General features: G+C 35.8%; 1 protein-coding gene across 5 annotated transcripts in view; it reads left to right on the top strand.

Moving 5' to 3' along the window:
- Positions 1–13234, top strand: part of MPHOSPH8 (M-phase phosphoprotein 8) — a 54270-nt gene that overhangs the window by 16821 nt on the left and 24215 nt on the right. For all 5 annotated transcript variants that reach the window (XR_005782235.1, XM_040447953.1, XM_040447954.1 and 2 more), the window contains exons 2-5: positions 4808–4963; positions 7319–8164; positions 9473–9572; positions 11367–11624. Coding sequence is in view for 4 of the 5 variants with exons in the window: in XM_040447953.1 (XP_040303887.1) it covers positions 4808–4963; positions 7319–8164; positions 9473–9572; positions 11367–11624 (1360 nt within the window). In the remaining variant the exon portion in view is untranslated. The remainder of the gene's footprint in view (positions 1–4807; positions 4964–7318; positions 8165–9472; positions 9573–11366; positions 11625–13234) is intronic.

Raw genomic sequence — 13234 nt, forward strand, 5'->3', positions numbered from 1 at the left:
ACCGACTGAGCCACCCAGGCGCCCCATATGGTGATTAATCTTTGACAAAGCAGGAAAGAACCTCCAATGGGAAAAGGACAGCCTCTTAACTGTTACATGGTCAATTAATCTTTGACAAAGCAGGAAAGAATATCCATTGGGAAAAGGACAGTCTCTTCAACAAATGGGGAAATGGGGGGGGGGGGAGGGAGAGGAAAACTGGAACACTTTCTTACACCATACAGGAAAAAAAAAAAAATCAAAATGAATTGAAGACCTAAATGTGATACCTGAAACCATAAAAATCCTAGAAGAGAGCACAGGTAGTAATTTCTCTGACATCGGCCATAGCAACTTTTTTCTAGATCTATCCCCTAAGGCAAGGGAAACAAAAGCAAAAAACTATTGGGACTACATCAAAATAAAAAGCTTCTGCACAGTGAAGGAACAATCAACAAAACTAAAAGGTAACCTACAGAATGGGAGAAGATATTTGCAAATGACATATCTAATAAAGGGTTACTATCCAAAATATATAAAGAACTTCTAAAACTCAACACCCAAAAACAATCCAGTTAAGAAATAAATAGAAGACACGAACAGACATTTTTGCAAAGAAGATATACAGATAGCCACAGACACATGAAAAGATGCCTGTCATCACTTATCATCAGGGAAATGAAAATCGAAACTACAATGAGATATCACCTTACATCTATCAGAGTGGCTAAAATCAATAACCCAAGAAACAACAGGTGTTGGCGAGGATGTAGAGAAAAAGGAACCCTCTTGTGTTGTTATCGGGAATGTAAACTGATGTGACCACCATGGAAGACTGTATGCAGGTTCCTCAAAAAGTTAAAAATAGAACTACCTTATGGTCTAGTATACTACGGCTGTTTATCCGAAGAGTACAAGAACACTAATTCAAAGGGATACATGCACCCTGTGTTTATAGCAGCATTGGATATAATAATCAAGAATGGAAGCAGCCCAGGTGTCCATCGATTGATGAATGAATAAAAATGTGATATATATATATATACACACACAATGGCATATTATTCAGCCATCGAAAAGAATGAGATCTTGCCATTTGCAATGACATAGATGGAGCTAGAGAGGATAATGCTAGGTGAAATAAGAGTCAAATACCGTATGATTTCATTCGTGTGGAATTTAAGAAACAAAGCAAACAAGCAAAGGGCAAAAAGAGAGAGACTGAGACAAATCAAGAAACAGACAATTATAGAGAACAAACTGAAGGTTACCAGAGAGGTGGTAGGTGGGGGGACGGGTTAAATAGGTGAGGGGCATTAAGGAATGCCCTTGTCATGATGAACACAGGGTGATTATGGAAGTGTTGAACTACTGTATTGTACACCTGAAACTAATATTACACTGTATGTTTACTAACTGGAATTAAAATAAAAATTGAAGGCAAAAACAATTCCCTTTTTGGACTGTGCATTACATGTGTGTAGAAACACAGCTGATGATTGTGTGTTATTCTTGTACTCTTCAAGCTCAATTCATTCATTAGATCTAGTCATTTTCTTGTGATTCTTTGGGAGTTTCTATATAGAGTGAATAGTTGTATTTCTTCCTTTCTAACTTGAATGCCTTTTACATCTTTTTATCTAATTGCTCTGGCTAGAACTCATGGTACAGTGTTAAATAGCAGTGGTTAAAGTGGGCATATTGCAGGTAATTCTTGAAAGAAAAAATGTGAATGGCTTAATAATAATTATGTAAGTGATCATAAAGCTGAAGTCAGCAGACTTTGGTAAATTGCCATATAGTAAATATTATACTTTGTAGGTTGAGAGGCAAAATTAGGTTTTAAAGTTAATGTTCATGGGGAAGGCATGACCTCATTATCCTAAAAATCCTTCCTTCTCTCAAAGACAGTGATCTTCTCTCTTGGGACCTCAGTAGGCTATGTTAACTGCATCCACCTTTGGATACTTATACATACTATCCTCACAGAGTTGGATAACTTTTCATATGCAGAAGCTGGTTAAGTGCCGTTGGGTGTTAATTTCAGCCGAATTACTTTTTAGCTGTGTAATCTTTACTAGTTACTTTTTCTAGAAGCTTCAGTTTCCTCCTCTATAAAATGAGTAACAGTACTTCACAGGGTTGTTGTAAAGATTAAATGAGCTAATAAATGCCAAGATTTAGGCCATGCATGACAGATTATAAAGCACTTGATTTGTATGTATTTATTCTTTTGATTTGTTTTCAACCATTTAAAAATGTAAAAACCATTCTTAGCTCACAGAATGACCAAACTAAAATAGGAGATAGGCCCTGCTATAGTTTGCAGAGATACACAGAGATGAGCTCTTTTATCTTGTGGAAATGTAAATTGGAATATCTTTTCTAGAAATATTTTTTCTGGCAGTGTGTTTTAACAGTGTTAAAAAAATTTTTTTAATGTTTATTTATTTTTGGGAGAGAGAGACAATGTGAATGGGGGGGTAGGGCAGAGAGAGAGGGAGACACAGAATCTGAAGCATGCTCCAGGCTCTGAGCTGTCAGCACAGAGTCTGACATAAGGCTCAAACCCACAAACTGCAAGATCATGACCTGAGCCAAAGTTGCAGGCTCAACCAACTGAGCCACCCAGGTACCCCTTAACAGTGTTTAAATGGCTTTATTATTTGACCCAATTGATCTGTCTTTGGGGACTTTATTCTAGCAACCTGATGAGAGATGCACAAGTATGTAACAGCTTTGTTTAAAAAGAAATTGGAAACAAAACAACCTTTGGTTTCCAAAGGGAGAGGTTTTTTGTATTTTTATTGTATTTAAAACAATCAGTAAAAATCATGCTTTTGAAAAATATTAAAACAAGAAGTGTTCCATATCTAAGTGAAAAAAGAAAGTAAAATCATAGTATTAGATAAGTATCTAAATGATACACTTAGTGTTCTAAGCAATATGTGTTTAATACGTAGTTGTAATTACATATTTGTAAATACATTTGTAAATGTAAAGAGTGGGAAATAGGTCAAATCGTTATCAATACTCTGTGGGTGGTTTTTGGGTTTTTTCCTGCTTTTTATTGATTTTCAAAGATTACATGTTGCTTATATAATCAGAGAAGGACCTCAGTCTTCAATTTATGAAAAGTAGATCAGTAATACTGTTTATGTACTTTAATTTTTAAAAATTGAGGTATAATTGACATATACCAGTAGTATTAGTATTAGTTTCAGGTGTACAACATAATGATCCAATATTTTTATGCACTGCAAAATCATCACAGTAAGTCTAGTTAACATCTGTTACCTTACATAGTTACAAACGTTTTCTTACGATGAGAACTTTTAAGATCTGCTTTCTTACAACTTTTAAGTATGCAGTACAGTATTAACTGTGGTCACCATGCTGCACATTACATCCCCATGACTTGTTTTATGACTGGAAGTGCCTTTTGCCCCCTTCATCTGTATCTTCTACTCTTAACCCCTGCCTCTGGCAACCTCATCTGTTGTCTTTATCTGTGAGCTTGGGTTTTCATTTTGTTTTGTTACCTTCCATACATAAGTGAGATTATGCAGTTTTGTCTTTCTCTGTCTGACTTATTTTATTTAGTATAATGTCCTTGAAGTCCAGACATGTTGCCAGGCGCAAGATTCCATTCTTTTTTTATGGCCGAATAATATTCCATTTGTGTGCGTGTGTGTGTGTGCGCGTGCGCGCACATGTGCATATACATAAATGTGTGTGTATACACACACACACACGCACCACACTTTCTTCATTCATCTGTTGAGGACACTTGGGCTATTTCCACTCTTTGGCTGTTGAAGCGATGCTGCAGTGAACATGGGGGTACATATATCTTTTTAAGTTAGCGTTTTTGTTTTCTTCAGATAAATACCCAGAAATGGAATTGCTAGGTCATATGGTAGTTTGTGTTTTTTAAATTTTTTGAGGAACCTTTATACTGTTTTTGCATGGCGGCTAACCTAGTTTCCATTCTCACCAACATTGCACAGGGGGTTTCCTTTTTTCCTCATCCTTCCTAATACTTGTTATTTCTTTTTTATAATGAGATCTCATGGTGTTTTTGATTTGCATTTCTCTAATGATTAGTGGTGTTGAGCATCTTTTCATGTATTTGTTGGCCATCTGTACTCCACAGCACCCCCCCCCTTGGCCATCTATATGTCTTCTTTGGAAAGATCTGCTGCCCAATTTTTAATCAGATTGTTTGAGGGTTTTTTGTTATTGAATTGTTTGAGTTCTGTATATATTTTGGATATTAACCCTTTATCAGACATGTGATTTGCAAATATTTTCCGATTCAGTAGGTTGCTTTTTCATTTTATTAGTGGTTTCCTTTGTAGTGTAGAAGCTTTTTAGTTTGATATAGTCCCATTCGTTTATTTTTAGTTTTGATGTAGCACTGTTTTTTCATTCTTTTTTTTAAATTTCTTTAACATTTATTTTTGAGAGAGAGAGACAGCGTGTGTGGGGGAGGAGCAGAGAGAGAGGGAGACACAGAATCCAAAGCAGGATCCAGGCTCTGAGCTGTCAGCACAGAGCCTGACACGGGGCCCAAACTCAGGAATGGCGAGATCATGACCTAGGTCAAAGTTGGACGCTTAACCAACTGAACCACCTAGGCGTCCCTGGTGTGGCACTGTTTTTTCTTAAACCCACTTGCTTCAAGAGATGAACATACTTTATAATGATGTTAATCTCCATTTCAAGTTCATTCATGCATTCTCAGGGTTTTATGTTTTTGGAAATTTAATCACTTATATTATCAAATTTAATGTCCTTTATTTGCCTGTTTTTAATTCTGTAACAGGGTAAAATCCTTTACAAAGTTCGATGGAAAGGGTACACATCAGATGATGATACTTGGGAGCCTGAGATTCATCTTGAGGACTGTAAAGAAGTTCTTCTCGAATTTAGGAAGAAAGTTGTGGAGAACAAAGCTAAGCCAGTCAAGAAGGATATTCAGGTATCATGTTAGTTCATATTTCTTTTTTTAGTATAATAAACTTATTACAAATTTTACTGGTATAAGGAATGTGCAGTAAAAATTTACAAATGGTAATAAAATATATAGTATTCCTATTATAAATTCTGTATAGCCACTTGATTCTCATAGAATGCTTATATTGATTTTTGCCAAACTCTTCTTTCTGTCGTCAACCTATGATCATGGTTGATACACAAGTATAGTTTGTACGTGTTGATTAATATTTTCCTTCTAGTCAACAGTAAGGTGAAAGTGGGGGGGTTAAAAACATGTCAGAACTTTATTTGTCCATTATTTGAGCATCTTGTTTTTATGTACCTTAAGAATATTTTCTGTACTATTCATGTTTCTACTGTACAGTGCATACTTTATATTTTGTCTGCATTATTAACACATTTCTTATGTCTGATTTTTATGCTAATTAAAATAAAATAAATCTTAGATCATTTTATAAAGCTGTAAATTTTAATCTATTACAGATTATGCACAGAGCTGATTATCCAGGTCTTTTGTTTTTCTCTTCTATTCCCACTTTAGTTTTTAGCTACTTTATTGCTTTTTAGTAAGCTTTTTCTGATAGTAAGGATAAAGAGATCAGAGGAGCTTAGATAAGTTAAAGTTCTGTTATCAGTTTGGAAAAAGATTTGATGGTGGGCTAGACTGGGATAATATTAAAACAGATGCAAAAGTTAGGGTAAGGGTTTTCTTCTGTGAATTTGTCCATTGTTTTATCCTTGGTCCTCTTTTTCCACAAATAATTGGCTTTATTTATGAATCTTATAAGACTTTCCCATTGTTCTTTCCCATGTACATTTCATTCCAAGCCAATTTTATAAATTAAACCAACTCTTTCTCAACTTGCTTTTGCTTTTTTTCTTTCCCATTAGAAATTATTTTTTTTTTAGAATATTGGCAGCGGTTCTCAAACTTAGAACTATATGGTGAAAATTTTTCACAAGAAATAGATTCTTACCTAGTTGAAGTCTTTATTTTAAGGACTGAATGTTGATCTTCTTTCCCTACAATTTGAATTTCAACCACATTTAAAAAAAATACTTGCAGGGGCTCCTGGGTGGCTCAGATCATGATCTCACAGCTTGTGAGTTTGAGTCCTGTATCAGCACAGAGCCCGCTTTGAATCCTCTGTCCCCTTCTCTCTCAGCCCCTTCCCCCTCTCTCAAAAATAAACATTTTAAAAAACTCTTAAAAAAAAAAAAAGAAGAGTCACATGTTCTACTGACTGAGACAGCCAGGCACCCTAGTCTTGTCTTTTTATGAAGTGCTTCTGGGAAATTGAAAAACTGATGCCAATTCCACCATATTCTCACTGTCTCTGTAACCTTAGTGGCATTCATTTCTTACACACTGTAGGGAAAACATTTTGTAAATGTACCTATCTTTTCCCTCCCTTTCTACCCCCAAGTCATTTAGAAGAAAAGGATTTGGGGAAATGGGAGCTGAAAATACTGCATAGTGTTTGCATAGTGTTTTTGTGTCTATACATAAAATCTTTTTTATTTTTTTTTTAACATTTATTTATTATTGAGAGAGCGAGCATGAGCAAGGGAGGGGCAGAGAGAGAGGGAGACACAGAGTCTGAAGCAGGCTCCAGGCTTTGAGCTGTCAGCACAGAGCCTGACGCGGGGCTCAAACTCACACACCGTAAGATCATGACCTGAGCCGAAGTCGGATGCTAAACCGACTGAGCCACCCAGGCGCCCCTATACATATTATATTTTTAAGGTGTGGTTTTGTTTGTTTATTTAGGGTTTTTGTTTGTTTTGTTTTTTTAGAATAGGAAACTTTATTTTCCATAGGAGGTATTTCAGATTATACAACACAAATCAAATCAGTTGGGGAAGTAAGATTTGTGTACAGTCTTGCTTATTCCGTGTGTAACTGTGAAATATAACAGCAAATTTAAGGACATCTAGGATTCAGTCTTAAAAAAACATTGCTTTTGGATTGATAACTACTTTTTTGACAGCCAATTCTGTACAGATAACTTTTTTGGTGTTTTTGGAAAATTTGAACTTCAGATCACGTAAAACACACCATTCATAAGGCTGTTATTACTCACTTCTGCTTTAGTTTAGGACCTTCAGTGGCACTAACGTTTTTTTCACTGTGTTTATCTGCTTTCATTTTAAAATGATGCTCAGTATCACAACCAAGACCTATTTGCTAAATCAGAGACATAAGTCATATACAACTTCAATTAATAATTTTAAGAAGTTGAGAAACTTGGGGAAAAAAATTACTACTAGATTTCATTCGTACTACTTTTCCAGTTACTATGTTAATGAGTATTTAAGTCTTTTTTATATCTTATAGAAACTGTCCTTAAATAATGACATATTTGAGGCAAATTCTGATAGTGATCAGCAAAGTGAGACAAAAGAAGATACTTCTCCAAAGAAGAAAAAGAAAAAATTGAGGCATAGAGAAGAGAAAAGCCCAGATGATCTGAAAAAGAAAAAAGCAAAGACTGGGAAACTAAAAGATAAATCCAAACCAGACCTGGAGAGCTCTTCTGAAAGTTTAGTTTTTGATTTAAGGACAAAGAAAAGAATTTCGGAAGCCAAAGAAGAAATAAAGGAATCCAAAAAGCCCAAAAAAGAGGACACAAAAGAAACTAAGGAATTAAAGAAAGTTAAAAAGGGTGAAGGAAGAGATTTAAAGGCTAAAATAAGAGAAGATTCCAAAGAAAACAGAAAAACAAAAAAAGAGAAATGTGTTGAATCTCAGTTGGAATCTGAATCAAGTGTACTTAATGACTCCCCTTCTCAAGAAGATGACAATGAAGATTTTCATTCTGACAACAGAGAAGAGAAACAGAAGATTAAAAGTGCAAAAGACAAAGCAGGGCAAGATGCAATTCAGGATGTTTTTGATAAACAGCCAGATGGCTCTGTGAGTGCCGATGAAGATGCTGATGTCAAAGCAAAGAGAAAAAGGAAAAAACTGAGAAAGACTGAGGAACTCAGAGAGAGCAAAACACTAGAAAACAGGAACCTTTTCCTAGAGAAGAAACCTATACATAAGAAGCAAAGGAGTCAGGACAGAGGCAGAAGCACCACAGAGTTAGATAAGCTGATACCTGCACCTGCCCAGACACAGAAGAGTTCAAGAGCAGGTGTGGAAGAGAGAGGCCTCAGGTCTACTGACTCAGCTGGGGAGGTAAGTACTTGGGGGGATCAGTTGAAGGGCAGTAAAAATCTTACAGAGTACAGAAATGCTCCTGTCAAGCTGGCACTCCTTTGAGTGTTCAAGAAACTTTACAAAAACAAAGTGGAAACGGTGTAACAAACTAGAAGAATAGTTTTTATGTGGTTAGGGAGTTCCTTAATGTGTGATTAGAATAGGTAGTTATAAATGATGAAGATCATCCAGCTTTTGGACCTCCCACACTAATCTCTTAGTCTTAAAATTTGCTTTCTTTTAGACTACGACTAGAAAATTGAGGACTAATTTGTGAACAAAACAAGGATTTTTTTCAGGGCTACTCAGATGATGTGTAACATTGTGTAGTAAAACTGAAAATAAGCTTCATCAGCTCAGCTTTTCATACCTTACTTGGTATTTTTCCTATTGTCTTAAAAATATACTACTTTTTTACTTAAATAATAAGCACTAACATTATGAATTTTTTTTAATCTTACAAAAATATGTTTAATAGGAGTTATCCCATTATTATAAAAATTATTTTCATATGGCTTTTCAAAGTGGAAATATTTTCCACATTATTAAGGTATACATATATACAGTATCATGGGCTATGAAAAAGATCTTTTTTTTTTCCATCCATTCTGTGTTTGTGGATTTATCTTAAGGAAGTCATTTTAAAGGAAGAAAAAGCTAGGTATACAAAGATACTTATGGCAGTGTTAGCCTTACTAAAACTCATACCAGTCTGTCTACCATACCATTTCCATGAGGGAAATGATCAGGAAAATATTGCTGTATCAGCTTTGGGACTATACCTATCCATTGAAATACTAATTATGAGGTCAATGTAGCAAAAATAGAAAAGGTTCTAAAATGCTACAGTGAGGAAAGTTGTAAATATGAAACCAGTCATGTAAAAATATCTATGAGATGTAAATAAAGGAAAATGAACTTTAAACAACAAAATTATGCAAATTTACAATGATCAGAGGGGAGAATGTGGAGAAATAAAAATAGTCCTGTTTGGTTAGTAGGAGTGTAGGAAGATTTTTTGGAATTTTCTTTATTTTTAATAATTAAAAAAAATAAGAGTGAGGTGTTGAGTTTTGAATTTGATATTTTTATAAATCATCAGAGTTGAGGGATAATCTTGATTGAAGAAGCAGTTGACATTCAAAAGGATATAATAATCCGTGGTCGTGTGCCATAGTACCCAAAAGACAGTCACTGATGCCAGGAACCTGCATTTTCCAATTTTCAGATATATAGTATCAGTTCCTTCTCTGTCCTTGTTTTGGATCTTACATATGTCTCTTTTAGGAGAAAGAGATTAAAAAAAATGAACCCAAAGAAAAATACCAGAAAAGGCAGGATTTGGACAAGGAAGAAAAAGGTCGTAAAGAGCCAAAGGGATTAAAGAGTGAGTGTGAATACTAACATTTTACCTTTTACCATTGCAGTCTTTTATACAAAAATTTAATTTGCTGTGAAGACAGTCTCTCTTTTCTAACCTGCAGTGTCACAGAACTAGAAAATTTCATTCACTGGAGAATTTAGAACTTTATGCTACTTTTGTTTAAACAGTTACTTTATTATATGACAGTTCATATTTCTGTAATTTTTTTCTCTTCTGTTCACTTTTGTTTCTCCTTTTGATGGAGTACACTAGTACTTGATCTAGTACATTATAAATCCGTTGTGGTGGAAAAGTAAAGGTCTCTTACAATGGATGCTAAATGAGACAAACCACTGTTAATATGTTAATTGTATTTAAGCGCTGAGTCATTTATATAAATATGATACTGAATTTAAATTTTGTATCACATCAAGATACACCATAATTGAGAATCCATGACATGTCAGTACTAGAATCAGGTACTTTATAAAGCATTCACCATTATAGTATTTAAATAAACCCCACTGGATATTTTAGTTCATGTACCAAAAGTACTTGGAACACATGTTCTCATGAAGCAGTGATTCTAAAAGATAGGTAATTTCTTGTCCCCCCCCCCCCCCCCGCCCACCCAAGTCTGTATATGGCTGAGGTAATATTCAAATTAGATTTTGGTTACAGCTTGGGTTGGGACTTAGCAGTAAGTTAGAGCATTATAGGAAGCTGGGAAGGACCACTTGTTTTGATGGATTTTGCATAAAGTAACTTTGCATAAAGTTATAACTTAGGGGTATCTATTCAAAGTACCATATTTTAAGCATGTATCATTCTTCAGAGTCGAGATTAGGGATTCAAAATATAGTACAGTTGGAACTAATTTTTTTCTTCCTCACATACACTTGGAATATGTACTCTTAAACTGCTGTTCACTCCTTTTATAATGGTATTCACTAGGAGGCCAATTTTCAGCATCCCTGCTGATAAAATCTATCTGTCTTGTACCCTGAGTTTATAATGGAATTCTTCCTAGTTTTTTTCTATTCTGCCCTTTTTGGGGGTTATTATGTCATATCTGTTGTTTTGCCACTCTTCTTTCCACTTTGTTTTTTTAATTTTTTTATGTTTATTTATTGTTGAGAGAGAGAGACAGAGTGCAAGCAGGGGAGGGGCAGACAGAGAGGCAGACACAGAATCCAAAGCAGGCTCCAGGCTCTGAGCTGTCAGCATAGAGCCCGATGTGGGGCTTGAAACGATGAACCGTGAGATCATGACCTGAGCCGAAGCGGGGGGCTTAGCTGACTGAGCCACACAGGCACCCCATCTTCTTTCCACTTTTATGTTTAGTTAAAAGCTAAGTAGATTTTTACAGACATCAGGTATAATTTTACCAGGTGCATGGTCAGTGTGCTGGCACCCTTCAGTTTCCCCCACTCTCCACCAAGAGCCATTTTTGTGCAAGGTTAACTTTGGGATACAGTTGTAGGCAGTTGTTTTAGCAGAAGGACAGTGGTGTCCTGAGACTAGGATTATTGTGAGGCTCACTATCTTCAGTAGGCCTTTGTCAAAACAGGCAGTAGTTCCGAACACCTAGTTTAACAGCCATTCACTTTAGACACCTTTCTAAATATTGAGCAGGCAGTAGAAAGGCCAGTTGAAACAAGTTCACAGCTTTGATAGTAAATCTGATCATGCTTTATAACCAAGACAGACACTAGTAAAAATTTCAAATTCTTACTATTTCTTTAATACCTAGATTTTCTTTTGATTTCAACAGAAATTTGTGAGTCATATTTATTCTCAATTTTATTTTTTCACTAGCATTTAAGGAAATCAGAAATGCATTTGATTTATTTAAATTAACTCCAGAAGAAAAAAATGATTTTCCTGAGACTAATCGGAAAAGAGAAGAAATACCACTAGATTATAAAATCACAGAAGATCACAAAACCAAGGAAAACAAGCAGTTACTTAAAGAAAGGAGAAATACAAGAGACGAAACTGATACTTGGGCTTATATAGCTGCAGAAGGTGATCAAGAGGTTCTGGACAGTATGAGCCAAGCAGATGAGAATTCTGGTAAGTATGTTTGTAATAATTTTGCAGTATTTTTTCAGGATAATGTACCATATTTCACTTTTCTAACTCCTCTCTCCCAGTATAATTCTGATCAGGAAGTAATGAAGTAGATTTTATTGACCCTTCCAAAGAAACACATTTTTATCTTGAAGACTTAAGTCATTCTGTGATTCTGAATTGATTAAACAAGTATTTTCTGAGTTCCTATACTTTGCTTTTAGCACATTTAGAAATTATAAAGATTTTTGGTTTTCTACATTACCTACTCTTGCCAAGCAGTCTGATTGTATATCTCATTAGATTTCTTTCAGAAAATTATCAAATACAGACTTATTTGTATTCTACCCTTTTAACTTTGCAATAACACTTGCTAAAATAAAATTATATTATAAATGCTATCCTGGGGATGTTGGAATTGGCTGCCAAGGAGGGAGAATCATGGATAGAATTCAGAGTACAGTAGCTGTGGGGAAGAGCGTGTGTATACACACACAGACACACACACACACACACGTATATAAAACTAGGACACAATAAACAAAAGAGATTAACCTGGTAAAACTCTCTTATTTGTAAATCTTGAGAAACAATTGAAGAGAATTAAAAAAAATTGTTTTTTAATGTTTCTTTGTTTTTGAGAGAGAGAAAGAATGCAAGTGGGGGTGGGGCAGAGAGAGAGAATCGAATCAGGTTCCAGCTCCAAGCTGTTAGCACAGAGCCCAGCAAAAGGCTCGAACTCACGAACCAGGAGATCATTACCTGAGCTGAAGTCAGCTGCTTAACCGACTGAGCCACCCAGGCACCCCAAAGAGAATTTTTTAAGTATTTCAGCGGGCACCTGGGTGGCTCAGTCATATGAGCCACCAACTCTTGATTTCAGCCTCAGGTCATGATCCCAGGGTCATGGGATTGAGCCTTACGTCAGGCTCCACGATTAGCATGGATCTTGCTTAAGATTCTCTCTCTTCTTCTGCCCTTTGCATGTTCTTGCTCTTTCTCTCAAATAAAAATAAAAATAAAATATTTCCAGATGTATGGCAGGCTAGATAGTCTGGGTGACTCTCATACTGCAATACAGCTGGATTCTGAATACTATGTAAAACATATTTTCTGATACATTGCTGAGCTTACAGGAAATTGGGACACCTTCTAGGAGGAGTAGACAAAGGGGACGAAAGAGGTTGCCCACAGGGCACATGCCAAATAGTGGCTTTGCTGTTGGGATATTAAACAATAAAGAACAGATAGTAGGTGTTGGTTTGCAAACTCCAGACTTCCCTGGGTGAAATCTGAATCCAGCCTGTCTGGGGAGTACAGGAAGTAACCAAAGAAAGGGGCCGGCCACTCCAGATTGATAGGTGGCAGATTTAATAAGCAAGGGGACTTTACATATGAGACTTGCCTTCGTTTGCCACAAGTCGAGTAGATCAGTCTGTGCATGTGCACACACACAACACACACACATGCACCCCTCCCTGTGAATCTTAAAAGTTTATATAGAGGCCTTAACTGGATTCAGTCACATACTTAGTCCACATAGTCTCAACAACACCTTAAACTCTCAAGGCTATGTCCTTGAAATAGCTCCTAGTATGAAAATGGTGGGTGGA

Source organism: Herpailurus yagouaroundi, unplaced genomic scaffold (genome assembly GCF_014898765.1).
Source record: "Herpailurus yagouaroundi ecotype Mexico unplaced genomic scaffold, PumYag 197, whole genome shotgun sequence".
Classification (NCBI taxonomy): domain Eukaryota; kingdom Metazoa; phylum Chordata; class Mammalia; order Carnivora; family Felidae; genus Herpailurus; species Herpailurus yagouaroundi.